The sequence below is a fragment of the Falco cherrug genome, chromosome 1 (assembly GCF_023634085.1).
Source record: "Falco cherrug isolate bFalChe1 chromosome 1, bFalChe1.pri, whole genome shotgun sequence".
NCBI lineage: Eukaryota > Metazoa > Chordata > Aves > Falconiformes > Falconidae > Falco > Falco cherrug.
The window spans coordinates 24,654,907-24,669,915 of NC_073697.1; the positions used below are offsets into that span (position 1 = coordinate 24,654,907).

Consider the following 15,009-nt stretch of genomic DNA (forward strand, 5'->3'; position numbering starts at 1 on the left):
GCCGGGGCGGGGCCCAGCGGCCCGGGGCGGCGATGGCGGAGGCGGAGCAGGGGCCGCTTCTGTCGCCGCTGGCCGAAAGTTCCCGGGACGGGGCCGGCTCGGAGCTGCCCCCCGCCATGGAGCGGCGGGCCGAGCCCGGGGAGGAGGCGGCGGCGGCGGCGGCAGAGGAGGAGGAGGACGACGACGAGGCGCCCCCCGCCTCACCGCCTTTCTTTCTGCTCTACCCCGGCCATGGAGGCGCCGCCGCGCCGTCCGGCGTGTGGAGACCTCCGGCGCCCCGCGGCGGGGCCGCCCTGCCCGTGCTGCTGCTGAGCTACCCGGGGCCGGACGGAGCCGGCGGCACCGACAGCCGTGAGTAGCCGCGGGGCCCCTCCCCGGGCGGCGGCCGGGAGCCTCCCGCCGGGCCGGGGCAGAGCGGGGCGGCTCGGGGCCTCCCGGCGCGCCCCTGGGCGGGGGCGGCGAGGGCGGGAGGTGCCGTGGCAGGGCCCTGAGGCGGCGGGTTCCCGCCCCGGGGGGCGGCGAGCGGTGCCCTGGTGGAGGCAGCCGGTGGGTGAGCGGCTCTCCGCAGGGATGAGCTGGCATCGGCTGCGGTACGCCCCGGGCTCCTGGAGGTGGGGTGGCCCCGGGGAGCTCCCCCTGGCCCGGCAGGGCTGCGGCGGAGGGGGCCCGTAGGGCCTGGCCGCTGCCCTGAGGGAGCACGGCCGCAGGGCAGCGGCTGCGAGTGCTCTGGCGGGCATCACGGCACCGTTTCGGTGGGGAAAGACCTTTGAGCCCAGCCGCTGACCCAGCGCTGCCGAGCCCACCGCTAACCACGGCCCCAAGCACCACACCTGCGCGTTCTTTAGGGCAGCAGCTGGGATACGAGCAGCCCTCACCACCAGCTCGGCAGAATCCGCCTTGGAGGCTGCTCTGCTTTCTGCACCCTTTCCTCCGGGAAGGATTTGCGCTGCCCGTTGAAATGCCACGAGCTCCCCTTGGCTGGGCACGCGGTCCGGGCTGGGGCTGCTGCGGAGCGCCAGGGCTGGTGCTGGGCGAGGCTGGGCGCGCTGTTACGTGTGTGCTCGTGTGGGGCATGTGGGCTGGGAAGGGGTTTTCTGCTCTGTAAGAGTCTTGGTAACGTTCATGTGGTGTGTTTGGGTAAGCTGGAGTGCCGCCAAGTAGTTGTTGCGTGCGTTTTAAAAACAAAAAGTATGTGTGTGGGTGTCTGTGGAAGAGGTCTTCCCTTTTCCATCCACCCATCTTTGAAAATAAGCCCGTAGCTTCGTCTTTTGGCTTGGGCCAGGGTATGGGTGACCAAGCTTTGCACCTTTGCCTTGTCTCCTGCTTACATCCCAGGTTAGCATTCACTCACACAGCAGCTGATTATATTTGGGTGGGTATCTTTTTTTGTGTGTGCCTTTCCCCTCCTTTTGAAGCTAATGTACTTTCTTTAAGCCATTACTCAGCAGAGCTATAAACAGTGAGGTAAGAATTTGATTTCTGTAATGCTGAGAGGAGGTGCAATGACCTAACTTTGGTTTGAGGTCTGTGAAGGGCTGTCTGCAGACTTTTGTCCACAGTCCAAAACTCCCTCCCTGGTGAGTTGTTGTTTAAGCTAATAGCTTCCAGTCAAACCCTTAATTTTTACCGCTTCCCACATCCCCCACGCCCCCCGCAATCAGGATGTCTTTTCCTGCTGTAGTCCTGTGATGGGTGTGCAAGGGACTGAGCTATTTTTGATAGAAAAGGAGACTTTAAGAAAAATATTTAATCTTAGCCATCGTGTTTTTGCTGTTCAAGCTTCATTGTAAGAAGGCTTCTGCGTAGATGTGGCGGAACGGAGGCGTTGAGGTGAGCACGTTTATTCACAGGTTCATTTGTGTAAAAACTCATTGGTTGAGCGATGCTCATGTTAGCCTTATACTCTGCAGTGGCTGTTCATGTAAGCTTTGTGAAAAAGCCTCATAAAATGCATCTAAAAGTTCCCTTGTTCTTTTCAGTCTCAGAGGTAATAGCTGCCTGTGCAATATCGTGTGTCAAAGCCTGCTCAGTAAGTGACTGATGCAGCAATAGCAGTGTCTGAAGTAAACAGGAATCGTAATCTATTTACATGGTGTCTTGGACTTTCTCCTGTGGCAGAGTCTGTAAATCGATTTTTTTCATCGTCCCTCTTTTATTTATTATTTTTCCTTAGTTGTGTTTTTTTTTCCCAGTTCACAGGGAACTTAAAAGCAGCTTTTGTTTGTTCATCGTTGAGCAGCAGGAGCAGTGGATTCAGCTGCAAAGTCTTGCCTGTTCACTTGCTGCTTTGAGGTTGTTGTTAAAGCAATAGGTAAAACTTTACTCTGGAGCTGAAAGGATGATGTGTGCTTCAATGCTGAACTTCATCCTGGCTACCTGTAGAGTATGTGGCCTCGGAGGGGACGTCACTTCTTGCATCTCCTCCAAATGAGTTTCTCTGCACAGCATTGAGATGCAGTGGTGTTAGTTGCGGTCTGGGTTATGAAGATTGTCCTGTCTGTGCTGGTATCATGGCCTGCGAAGCCCAGTTTCACGAGCTCTTCTCAAGTGTCGCGAATTCAGGTTGCCATAACGTGTAACAGCTCAGCATTGGCAATTCTTGATCTGCTTCTCCTTGTTCTGTACCTGAAGTGATTGTTCATGTCTGCTTCCCTTGATTCTTCAGTGCTGCAGTTATTTTTAGAGTTAAGATCAACCGAGGAGTGTGAAAAAGGCTATTTTTGCATCTTGTGCTTCTATTAGGAAAAAAAAAGTGATGCACTCTGTGAATACTAATCCCTCTCTATGTAGCTGTAAACTGAAAGAGGTGATACAAGTGAGTGTTTCCTGCTGGATCATGAGTTCCTCCCTTCAGTGCCTGAAGGCTGTCATTTCCATGACTAGTAAGGAAAATAATTACTCTGTATTGACTTTTATGTGTTACAGCAGAGTTAGTGACCAATATACTGAAGTCAATATTTCAGAATATTTTAGAGGTTTATTTAAAGTAATCTTTTTTTTTTTTTTCCCCTGTTATGACACAGTCATTAAACCATGCTGTCTCTCAAGGTCTCGCCACAGGATTGAAGGGCCATGTACTACTGCTGTTCGATTTTATATTTGAAAATCTGGAAAAGTATATTGGCTGTTTGTGAACTGAGGACAGCCTTCATAGCTCTGTGTTAGGGTTTTCCTGGAGAGCAGTGACTTGATGGCATTCGGTGTTGTAGCCATTGCTTCCAGCTGTAGAAGTCAACCTAAGGGTCATTTGCACCCAAGTGGAGGCGCAATGCTTGTGTTAGCAGGGCAGTGGTGCAAGCCCAGTAGTGCTGTTGACCTGATGTCCAGCACTGAAGGTAAATGAAGAATAAATACATGGTAAGAAAGAATGAAATCATAACAGTGTGTCTCTATTATATATTTTCTCTCCAGATTTTGTCTTGGATATGTTTTTTCCCCCTCCAACTAATCTTTCTCCATCTTACCCAAGATGTCTTTTTTTATGAGGTAAGAGAGATGAGATGATTCTAAATATCAGGTGAAGGCGAGAACTGCTAATGAAAGGCAATCAAGGAAGCAAAAGCTTGGCATGCCAGCAGGACCTGCTTTTTTGATACAGATAATTCCAGACAGACAAGGAACAAGATTTACTTAAACATGCTGAGCTGCAATAAAACCTTAGAATACTTTTTAAATACAGTAAAAGCAACTTGATTATGCTGTCTTAAAAAAGAAACACAACAAAACAAATCCCAAATGAACAAAAAATCCCCACCCCAAACCATTTCTTGCTCCCACTGAAAGCCTACCAGACATCATGATACTTCAAGTAGACTTTTCCTTCCTGTGTCTTAACTGTACCCTCAATTACAGGAGTTACTTGAATCCTTAAATAATATCTCTGTATTTCACAGTGGGTAGACAAAAAACAGTTGGTTGCTTATTCGAGGAATTAAGAAATTGTGTCACTGGTTTTTGGGGTTGTTAAACTTTCTTTTGGCCATTCATGTTTTTAGCATGCAGGGTTCAAAGTTCCACCGTTATTTGAGGTAATGTACGTATCTGTGCTGGCAGAAGAGTCAGAAACAGGTTTTGCAACGCAGATGCTTTGTTACTAATTTTATCTTTTTAGATTACGTTCCACGTAAGTGATTGCCTGGAGAGAGGCTATTGGAAGAGTGCAAGTGTGTGCTTTGCTTTGTGGAATAGCAGCACTGTTGGCTCTTGAGCCAGGTGTAGCCCTGATGGTGTTTTTGTAGTCGTTGCAACCGGTACAGCTGTTGAGAGGACTAATGGGTAGGTGGATGTCATGTTGATGCAGAGTTGAAGCCAAAGTGAAGGAAAGAGGGGGCATGAGAGCAAAAGTCATGTTCACAGGTCTGCTAGTAGGAGGTTTTCATGTGTCAGTCAAGAGCATGGGCAGAAAATAGGAAGATCAGAATTGTTTTGCTTAGAAATGTGGCAGCTGCCTTACTGGACCAGACTGTCAGGCTGCCTCACCTGATCGAGCAATGGCAAACAGGGTACAAGCTTTAGAAAAACTTGCAAGAACCTGCTGGTGATTCATGCTTGCCTTCCACATAAGGACTTGTGTTTCTTCATAATTTTAATCCTGTTTGCGTGGATCCTGGCATTGTAGTCTCTCTCAGACACTCCCAGCAGCTGTCTCGGAGCTCAGTGTTGCATCTGAACTGTTGCCGTTGGACCGTTTCCTTCGGCAGTGGTTCCCATTCATATAGTATTGATGGGGTTTTTTTAATGGTTCTGTGGTCTCCTATGATTTTAAATAACCAGAAGCAGCACAGACACCTGAAGCTGTAATCTCATCTGTTAACACTGCCATTGTGCAGTACAGCTGCTTTGCATCTCTACACAGTGATTGGGGAAAGTTTTCTCCTAATGACTGGAACTCAGCATTGCTCGCAGGCCAAGCTTGTTGGCACTGGAAGTAAAAGTATGCCCAAAGGTGCCCTGTGGAGTCTAAAAAATTGTTTGAGAATTTGTTTGGGGTTTTATTGCTTAGATATTCTAATTAATTCAGCTTTTGAAACTAAAAATACTTTCCAGTACAGTTGAGCTTTCAAATACCAGTGGCTGATGGAGTGCTTTGCTTTCAGGTGCTTCACCCTAAAATTCCAACATAGTTGACTTCTAATTCTTTTCTCTTGAAAACATTTTTTGCAGAAAACTGCCTTGTTTTGTAATCTAGCTAAAGCCTCCATCTGCTTTTGCCAAAGTGTGGCTAATATGAGGGTTTTGTAAGACTGGTCAAGGCTGTCTGACTTGTTTGAGATTGAGAAAGTGGTTCTTTGTGAGTAATTTCTTCATTTATACCTGCCCTTGGTTTTCTTTTGTCCATTGACCGCTCATTGAACACTGATGGGCTGTTACCAGTTGACCTTGAGTTGCGTGGTAGTTTTATCGAAGGCTTGGCTTTAAGAAATAGAAATATTTAATACCTTTCTTTTGTTTCTTTATAAGATGCTTTGTAATTTTGAGGCACAGAGTGGAGTAGGGGAGGGTTTGTCTTTTGTTTTCCAGGTGGTGATAAAAGGCTCACAGGTCAGTAAGTGGCAGGATATAGTTCCTGTTTGGGGGGTTGTTTTGTTTTTTTGTTTGTTTTCCTTTTCTGAGTAGAGTTTCTGTTTTCCCATGGTGCTGTAGCTGACATATGGACATTACCTGCTTTTGTTACAGTTTTGCTATTTGCCTTAGCTTACCCTGAAAGCTGCATTGGGAAGGCAAGTTCTCGAATTTTATACTGTAGGTGTAAATTCAGCCAAGTACGGGAATCTGGAGATTACAGCATCCTCTGGGCAGTTGAAGAGGTTCAAATACCCATATCAAAATGCCGCAAGAAAAAGCAAATCAGCTTGATAAGTAAGTTCTGAACTTGTCATTGTTGTTTTAAAAAAAACAAAATCAAATACAACTCATCAGAGGTTCTGAGCATATGCATACTTCATATCGTTTTTGTTTCTTAGAGGAGTGAAAGGTACAGTTTTACAGCAGTGAAGTAGCTTTGTTTCTTTTAAGGTGACAATTGTTCAAAATGTTAGGTTGTATGTTGTGTCCAAAGCTTTGTTTTGGGCAAAACATACTAATAAATGAAATTAAAGCTGAAAAATACATTTTTTCAGCACTTTGAATATCCCTATGGAGTATTTGCAGCAGGGACACTGCATAAAGGAGCCTGAAAACCAGCTGAGCTGGAAGGGGCAGACTGGCTTCTTTTCTTTCTTTGTGTTAAGAAGAAGCAAATGGCATGAAAAACCAGTGTGAGTTAAACAGTTACTTAATTGTTTTTAACACACCTCCACTGTGATCCTGGTGTGTGGGTCACCTGCCAGTGCTGAGTTCCGGTGAAGACCCATTTTGTGAGATGCGAGCTGCAGGGTTACGCCTAGTGCTGTTTGTGTTTCTAACTGTTTCAAAACAACAAAATTAAACTGATGGGTTGGATACTAGCTTGCACAATAGCTTATGGTACATTGGTGATTCTAAAGGGTTTGTTTTGATTATTTGATGTTTGTTTGTACCCTTTCAAAATGTTAGCAAGAGTGAACAGCTGTTCTGTAGCTGCTTGTATATGGCAGCTTTCACTGGTTTTAAGAGTGGTGCAATGTGAATACTAAAACTAGAGGTTGTCACTGATGAAAGGATGCATAAACATCGTATGAGTTAAAATGCTGTCAGCATGGTTTATAAACCTCATTCTCTCTTAGGGAGAAGGAACAATAGTAAGTGTTGCAGTTTACGAAATAATTCCCTTTTGCATCGCTTTAACACTACACTGCATGGCTCTGTTTGTTCCTGAGTCAAAATGTTATGCACCAAGCAGGAAGTTTTCACTGAAAGCAACTGCTTCCTCTTGCCTGTTAGAAGTAACAGCTCTTAACCCTTTTTTCTAGTTGTATGGGTTTTTTACATAATCGGTACCTTATTTTCCCCAAAGCTCTATGGATTGACATGCTGGATTCTGTATGAAGTGACCTGTTTTAGTATTTCACATCCCTAAGAAATAGACACGCATCCTTTTGAGCATTTCTTTAGGGAAGAAAAAGTATGGAGAATAATTAAGGTCACATCCATTAATCATTTATATGTTCCTATCAATATACTGTTCTGGTGAACACTCGGCCTTCTCCAGGTTTGAGGGGGACGGGACACGCTAGGCATCCATTTCAGATGGGTCCTACACATCTGCTTTCCACAAATACACCAGAGCCATGCAAAAATAATCTAAGCTAACTTATTGTTGCCTGATGTCATAGTTGAAGTGGGTGGTGGTGATGTGTCCGTGCCCTGGTTAAATAGGTTAATAGGAATAAGAAGGGTGTCTGTTGATCTGGGACCTTTTGTCTCCTGGAGTTGGGGCTGTGTGGGTTGGGGACATGCAGGAGGTTCAGCCAGCTGGGAAGGGACAGGGTGACACAGTGCTGTCATCCTTAGGAGACAGAAAAACTGTTTCTCTGCCTGCTGTGAGGTCATACTTCTTCATCAGTCTCACCTAAGCGGTACTGATTTTCAGATGAGGCTTTAAAAGCGTAGGGTTCAGTCATCTAGCTGCGTGTGTTTGTGGTGTTCTCCCTCATTGTTCTCTCCTGTGCACGTGCCCTCCTAAAAGAGCTTAATCCTCAATCACTGAAGTGCTTAGAGCCAAATCTTTTTTTTTTTTCTTTCCTCATTGTTTCCCTGGTAAATCCATCCTAAGGTGTTTTGGTTTTTTTTTTTGTATGTGGGAAATTGTAGCTCAAAGGTACCCTTTGAGAAGGTTGCACAGCAAATAAAACACAAACTGCGACTTGCACACCTACTGTGAAAACAAAGGTACTTATTTAATTTATGTAGTGACATCCAGGCACGTGAAAGGAATACAGATGTCTCTTTGTATTCTTCGGGCTGCTAGTTCTGCGCTCCTTTGTAGTATGGGGGCGACCGATGAGAAGTGTGCGTGGTGCGTTATGCGTGCTCGCAAATTGACTGGCATAGCATGATGAGAAGGTGCTGTGGATGATGAGAGCCTAATTGCCGTCCCTGCATCAGCAGCGACTAGGAAGCATCCTGGGAATTGCTTGCCCTACGCTTGGAGCAGCTGGTCACATGAGCCTGAATTTTCAGTTCAGTTCATTAGTCAGCCATTTTGGTCAACACCCTGCTTACTGCGCACAACCAATCCTATCCGCACTCGCTGTCCTGGCTTATCTGGGAAGAAAGGCACCAGCAGTTCGATTTCAGCAAACCTGGATATCTGTCTCTACATTCTTCCTTTGTTTTTGCTTGGGTAATCATCAGAGGAAGCCATTCTTTTTCCTTCTCCTGCCTTTTTTTTTTTTTTTCCCTTCTTTTTATATTTTCTTTTTACCTTCCCCCCCCCCCCCCCCCCCCCCCGCCCTCCTGTCTTTGATGCAGAAGCCAGGTTTTCTCTGGTTGCTTAGGATCAATAGCCTCTAGCATAGCTGAAGACGACGACAGTTGGCGGAAAGGAGGGAGGAAGAGACAAGCGTGAAGGAGCAGCATTTTTACCTTGCTTTATATATGAAAAGGCCAGAGCAGTCTGTGTGATCCTGAGCATATCTGTCCTTTAATAGCAAGGTATTTCTTATTTTCTTCTTCAGAAAGCTTTTCTTCTTAGTTCTTATTTTCCCCCCCCTCGTTGTTGTTGTACCAGCTGAGTCATCATGTCTGCTCTGACGCCTCAAAGCGACATGCCAACCCCCACCACAGACAAGATCACTCAGGCTGCCATGGAGACCATCTATCTTTGCAAATTCCGAGTGTCGATGGATGGAGAATGGCTCTGCTTGCGCGAGCTGGACGACATCTCGCTGACACCCGACCCAGAGCCTACCCACGAAGGTACGGTCCGGTTCTCTGCCTCGGGTTCACTGCAGCCATCGCATTGTTAGAACCGCTGCCCAAGTTGGGAGGGGGTGTCTCCGGGACGAGATGCTCTTGTCCTGCCTGGAGAACCTGGACACTATTTGATACAGTAGAAAGCCAAATTGGTGCTCCAGATTTCTGTAAGAATTTGTTGCATCTTTTGTATTCCACTCCTTGAAGAGAGATTTGTGCTTAATTGTTGTTATTTTTTAAGATGTATCTGGAAAGATCAGGTTTGTATGTCTCAGGAAGGAAGACAATCACAATGTGTGCTCAGGGATACATTTAATTATGATTTCGCTCTTAAAACAGGGCTTATAGCTCTGTTAGTCAGCTGACAGCTTTTACAAATGGAGTATACTGGCAAAACACAGATGTGCGTCTGCCTACAGTCGGTGGATAGTTTTTGGAAAGCCCCAAGTGATTACACGGTTATGCTTGTCAGGTGATCATACCATCACAAGTCTTCTGGCTCGCTTCTGTGGAGCGTGCTGTTGTTTGTAATGGCTTGGAAGCCTGGAAAGTGGAGGTGTAACGCATCTTGCTTCTTGAAAAAGAACGTGTGATTTGGGTTGATGGTCATAACAGTTTAATGCCAGGTCATGTAAAATGCAGATTGAAAGCTTTGCAAGTGATAAAACCACAAGAGGATGCCCACACATTGCTCTGCCTGTAAAAAAAGTGGGAGGAGGGATGAATTCCTTCAGGAATTTGGCACAGGAGCCAGTGCTCCCATAGCCACCAACGCTGCCAGGTCCTGAGTGCGCCTTGGTGCATGCCGAGTATCTTTCAGACTTACAGCGAGGGGGCTCCGTCTTTTCACTTCTGACCCCTTTCCAGTAACAACTGAAGTGTGACTCCACCAAGTAGTCTCGCTTGACCCGTTTGATGCTGGCTTGTTGAGTCAGTTAATCTCTTAGTATAATGTTGTCTTGCTGGATGAGGCAACTTAAACTGTGCTGAGGATTTGAGCTTTAAAATTAATTCCCAGGCAATAATAAATTTCCATTCACGGCTGCTTTCAGCAGCCCTTGGGTTTGGATTTGCTTGCCAACTACTTAATTGCACAGTGGGATACTAGACAGAGCTTTCAAAAGCAGAGACTAGCGCTCCCTCTGAAGCGTGTCCCAGGGTTTTCAGAGAGGTGGTGTGGACTCAGGACAGCAGAACCAGAGTAGCGAGTTCAGGGTGAGCCAAGGGTGCAGCACGTCAGCTGTCTTCCAGTTCCCATGTTCTTGCATGTGGCACAGGCTTATTCAGACCTCGCTCACTCATACTTGTCTGGTTTTGGATTTCGGTGTTTTGGGTTTTTTTAACAGGATGTTCTAGTGTAGGTGGGTTGATTTTTATATATTCATTCTTTCTTTCATAAATAGTTATTACATGTTGACTTACTGTGTTGTAGTCAGTAAGCCTTCTAGGGCTCTTCTCATAGCATAGCCTAGAAAACCTTTAAGTCACAGTGGGCGTCAGTTCTTTAGATCCTTATTTTTGCATGTTTCTTTCTTTTGTCCACCTTCTTGCTCTGAGCAAACTTCTGGAGTAGGTGGGCTTGGATGAATCCAGTGTTTGTAATAGAGCTTTTCTGGGTTGCCTTTCTGAAATATGCTGAATATCTGTCCTTAGAGTGTACAGATTGCACTCTTGCCTGCCTATGTAAAGAATTCAAAAGCTAATACTAGACTAACTTTCCCCAATACTAGGAAAAAAATTGTTTTTAAAGCTGTAATTACAACCGCTCTCTTCCAAGTACCAGAAAAGGTTAGAAAATAGTGTTTTCTCATTTCATTGCCATGTTATTTAATTCGTACGTCAAAAATGAATAAAAAAAGAGAGCTGTATCATAGAGACCTTTATGGAGATGTTTATACATTTATAAATTTAAGTTGCTTGTTGAGAGGCACAAAGACTGGTTGTTTGTGGGAGGTGTGTGTGTGCAGTTTTGGACCCAAGTCATATTTTTAACAGAGATGTAAGGTCAGGAAAAAGTGTTCATAATAGAAAAGCTGACACAGCTTTATCCCCGGTGTTCAAACCGGTGCTACTGCATCAGCACTGCTGCTGTGTCGTCAGTGTATGCACGGCTTGAGGGGACAGGATGATGGTGCTTGTAGACACCAAGTACTTGTCTGAGAGGAGAAGCAGGAGACCTGGGAGCTGAGGCTGTCCTGTCCTGTAATATCTCCATAAAACTGATGTAGAAAGGTAGGGATTGTGAAGAAGAGGAAAAAACCAAAAAGGCTCTAGAGTTGCTGCCAAAGGCATAACAAAAGGTTGCATTCTTTTCCTAACAAATCAAGACACATAAAAAATAACGTATTGCAGTAGTGAATCCAACAGCTTGTTGAAGATTTGAAGCTTTCAGTTGCTGTCCCTAAGCTCTTGCTGCTTCCCAAGAGTTTTTTACCTCTGGCCTCTCTTCACTCTGTGATCTGCTATGCCTGCAGCCCACAAGCAGCCATCCTGCCTTCCTCCTCCTCCTCCTCACTGTACGCCCTTTGTGCTGAGGATGAACAGAAACTGTGCTCCAAGCCTTGCACTGTTGGTGCCTGCACCCGTTCTTGCATCCCAGAACTGCCAGCCAGCCCGTGGTGTCAGAGCAAGAAGAGGAAGAGAGCAGTTTTGGGCAGCGAGGAAGTAAGAAGAGAAGGCAAAGGGTCAAGAACAGAACAGCTTGCAGGATGGGGGAGGTCTAAAATGTGAAGGGGAAAACAAGATTTTAGTCTGTAGAATTTTGCTGTACAGTTCTGCTGGGCTGCTCTCTTCTAACACCCTATGATGACTCAGTTGTTAAATTATATGGGAGACTAGTGGTCCCTAAGCTTCTCTTCTGGCTTCCCAGCTTTTTCATCTGAGTTTTCTTGCAGGCCTTACACCTTCAAGCTTTTCTTCGTACGATTTGCTATGGTGTGAATTTCAGCTTTGCTGTTTGTAAAGATGCTTTTTTTTTTCCTTGTAGCTATACCAAAGGTAGGGCAAAAAAGAAGTAAAATATCTGAGAAAACCAAATTGCGCTAAACAATAAGTTGCAGTACTTTCATACTTTTTTTTTCTAGTCCAGTGGAAGTACTTTGTTGATAGTGGTTAATTTTATTACTTCTCTTTTTTTTGGCGATTTTTTTTTTTTCTTTTTCAAAACAGATTACTTAGGAAAGACAGTTTAAACATACAGGAGGAGGCTAAAGTAAGTGATTCTTAATCTGCTCCGGTTTGATATCCCTCACTGGAGCACTGTGTTTTAATTCCAGTGAGAGAGAGGCATCAGAAGAAGAGTTTTAATGGTGCCAATCTTAGGATTGGGATGTGAGGGGAAGCTAGAGGCTGATTACTGTGCTTTCTGACTGTGCTCCAAGGGCTCCCCAAGCAGAGGCACAGAAACTGCAGTTGGTGTTTATTATTTCTGAGGCCAGACCGGCTCTCAGCCCCTTTTCTCGGGAGCCTGTTTGCTGTAGCCTTCTCTGGAATAATCTCACTTGAGGTCAATTTTGTGATAGGAGCTGGAGAGGTAGAGAGGGAGCTAGTAATGTGTATAGTGGTAATCACGGTGTTACTGATGTTAAAAACAAGGCATCCTCCCGTGGTGGTCATGTTACCTAGTAAAACCAAGCCCAGTTCTGCTACTTTTTAAGCCAAAAGGTAATATACTTCATTGCGAAACAGATTCTCATCCAAGATGAAATGGTGTGAATTTGGAGTAATTCCTTTCCTGCCAGAGTTGGAGTTTTTGAGTGTAACTCTGAGCAAAACTTAAATTTTATTCAGTTGAAAAGTAGCCTGTAGCAGAAGGCTAAATGCATTAGTGTAGTTACTGAGTTTCTTGAGACTGTATGTATTTAATATAGCATGTAACGTGGATGCTAAATTTAACAGTAAAGGGAATTACTTTCCTTTTTAAACTGTTTGGTACAATTTGGTGTGTATGAAAATAAGCTGATTTTGCTATGTACTGTAAATCCACTTAGAAAAATTAATATTTTTTTTTAAACAAATGGTGGTTCTTAATTAGGTAATCAGAACTTTGCTATGCAGGCATGACAAAATGAAATGTGACACAAGTGGCTATTAAGCTCTTCTTTGTTTGCAATTTGTATAATGATCATTGAGTCATCTTTAGGGACTGAGGTATGAAAAACGTCTTGACTGTATTTCTGTTGCACGTTCAAGAGTGCGTGTGTATATGGGATTGAGCGCTGATCTCAGCTTTTGGGAGAAGTTATGAAATGCAAAATGGCCTTGCACAGTTTTACTGGATGTTAAATTTCTGCTTTGAATAATCAACAGGAGCTTCATGTGAGAGCAATGGAAATTTTAATCCTCATGGGATCAGCTTGTAATTGAGAACAGAAGTACACGTGATGACAGTTGCAAGTAAATTCAGATCATACAGTAAGAACTACAGTGTCCCCTTTTTTATGTATTTAACATCCTGTTCTATTTGCACGAAACTGGGCAAATGGAGTGCTATCTTTATAACATGCAAAGATGAGGTTATCTTTTCCATGGTATAATTTTTGATAGCTGAGGTCAGATTTTTTTTTTTTTACCAGTAATTTAGAAGTTTTAGTTGCAGACGCATGCTCATGTAAAATGCCCTGAGTAGAAATTGTGCAGCTCTTCAGAAAAACCAAATGCTCTTCTCAGTGCTGAAATACCTCTTGCCCTGTAATTTATTGCACTTTTATTGCATCATCCTTCAGATTGCACCTTTTCTCTCCATTTTCTGTTCAAGTATTTTTCTGTGTTTCTTTGTCCTTACGAGTTATTTTTTTGTGTTGCAAATTGGCAGCCTTCTTGGAACTTCAGTTTGCATGGAGGAGGTGAGAATCTCCCTATTGTTGGTGAGGAGGTACAGAACCATTTAGTTGGAGAGAACTGTGGGACATGAGGGCTCATCTGCTGTACTGGGCTCTGCTAGGGGGGGAACTGGGGTCCTGGTGTAAAGCCTCGTCTGTCCCCAGAGAACACCTAGGAGGAAAACCTGGTCACTCTGACTTTGGTTGAGGTTTTCTCTAGTTGTGTGGAATACAGAGAGCAAACTGTTGAGAGAGGTGAAATTGCTCCATGGATCGTGCCTTTCCTATTATAAAACAGATCTGCTGTAAACACTGTACTGAGAGTAGCAGGGACCATTCACATGTTGACAGAACTGCCCGAGATAACTCATGTGCTAGAAAAGTACCTCTTAAAATACACGTGGTGGCAGAAACCCTGAAATGGGTTGAGCTTGAAGGAACTGGCAACCAGATTCAATAGAACAAATGCAAAGTCAATAATAGGCAAGATAGATTAATTACAGTGTGTTAATGGTCATAAATCTTTTGACTAGCAGTTACGTCTCATAATCCAGACAGCAGGTGCTGAAAAGTAACATAAGGAAGATGCTCATCTCCCCAGGGATGAGATGTCCTGCTCACTGTATTTACACTGAATCCCATCGCAAGCCATGCAGAAAGGGAGGTGACCAAGAGAAGATGGACACTTGACTCTGAACCAAAGGGGAGGAAGGATTAAGTTTTAAAAAGCTCTTCAGGACATTTAGCACAATGTGCCAGCCCTGCAGCTGGTTTCAAGTAATTCAGAGAGAGCGTGAGTGAGTGCACTGTAAGGCCAGGGTGAAACCTATGTCAGGGATACTATATAATTTTGGTTTATGTTTTAAAGTTTTCAATGCTGTAGTTAAGAAACTACATTTGAGAGTTGTTTTCTTTGCTTTCTTAAGCTTGTTCAGTCTGAATGAAGTCAGACCTAGGAAATGTGGGAAAATAAAAAAATTATTTATCTGGGAAATAATTAAAAAAAATTATTTCCCCTGTTGATGATGAATCACAAGTGTTTCAGAGAAACCTCTAGGCATCAACTGAGATAGGAAGTGAAAGATTTGGCAGGCGGAGTTGGGGAGGCAAGTAGGTTTGTTTTGTGGGTTTTTTTCTTTGTGCAAACTATCAAGAGCCAAAATAAAATGAGAGATTTCCCATAGCAGTTACTCGTGTTTTGCCCTCTGGAATGAGGCTGGTTATGAAGAAACATTCTGTGTAACTCCATGCAGTTGCAACACACAGAAATGTCTGGTGGTAAGCATGTGGAGACAGAAATAAAACTTAAGGTGGGGTTACACCATTAACATATGTGATGTATGTTTGCTGTTTT

At 44.4% G+C, this 15,009-nt stretch overlaps 1 protein-coding gene across 9 annotated transcripts in view; it reads left to right on the forward strand.

Moving 5' to 3' along the window:
• RUFY3 (RUN and FYVE domain containing 3) overlaps positions 1-15,009 on the forward strand; it is a 57,870-nt gene continuing 42,861 nt past the window's right edge. For 2 of the 9 annotated variants that reach the window (XR_008730592.1, XM_055700503.1), the window contains exon 1: positions 2-351. Coding sequence is in view for 7 of the 9 variants with exons in the window: in XM_055700503.1 (XP_055556478.1) it covers positions 33-351 (319 nt within the window). In the remaining 2 variants the exon portion in view is untranslated. Of the gene's footprint in view, positions 352-7,981; positions 8,264-8,650; positions 8,839-15,009 lie in introns of those variants that run through there. The other 7 variants (XM_055700490.1, XM_027799751.2, XM_014276893.3 and 4 more) reach the window with 7 other exon arrangements.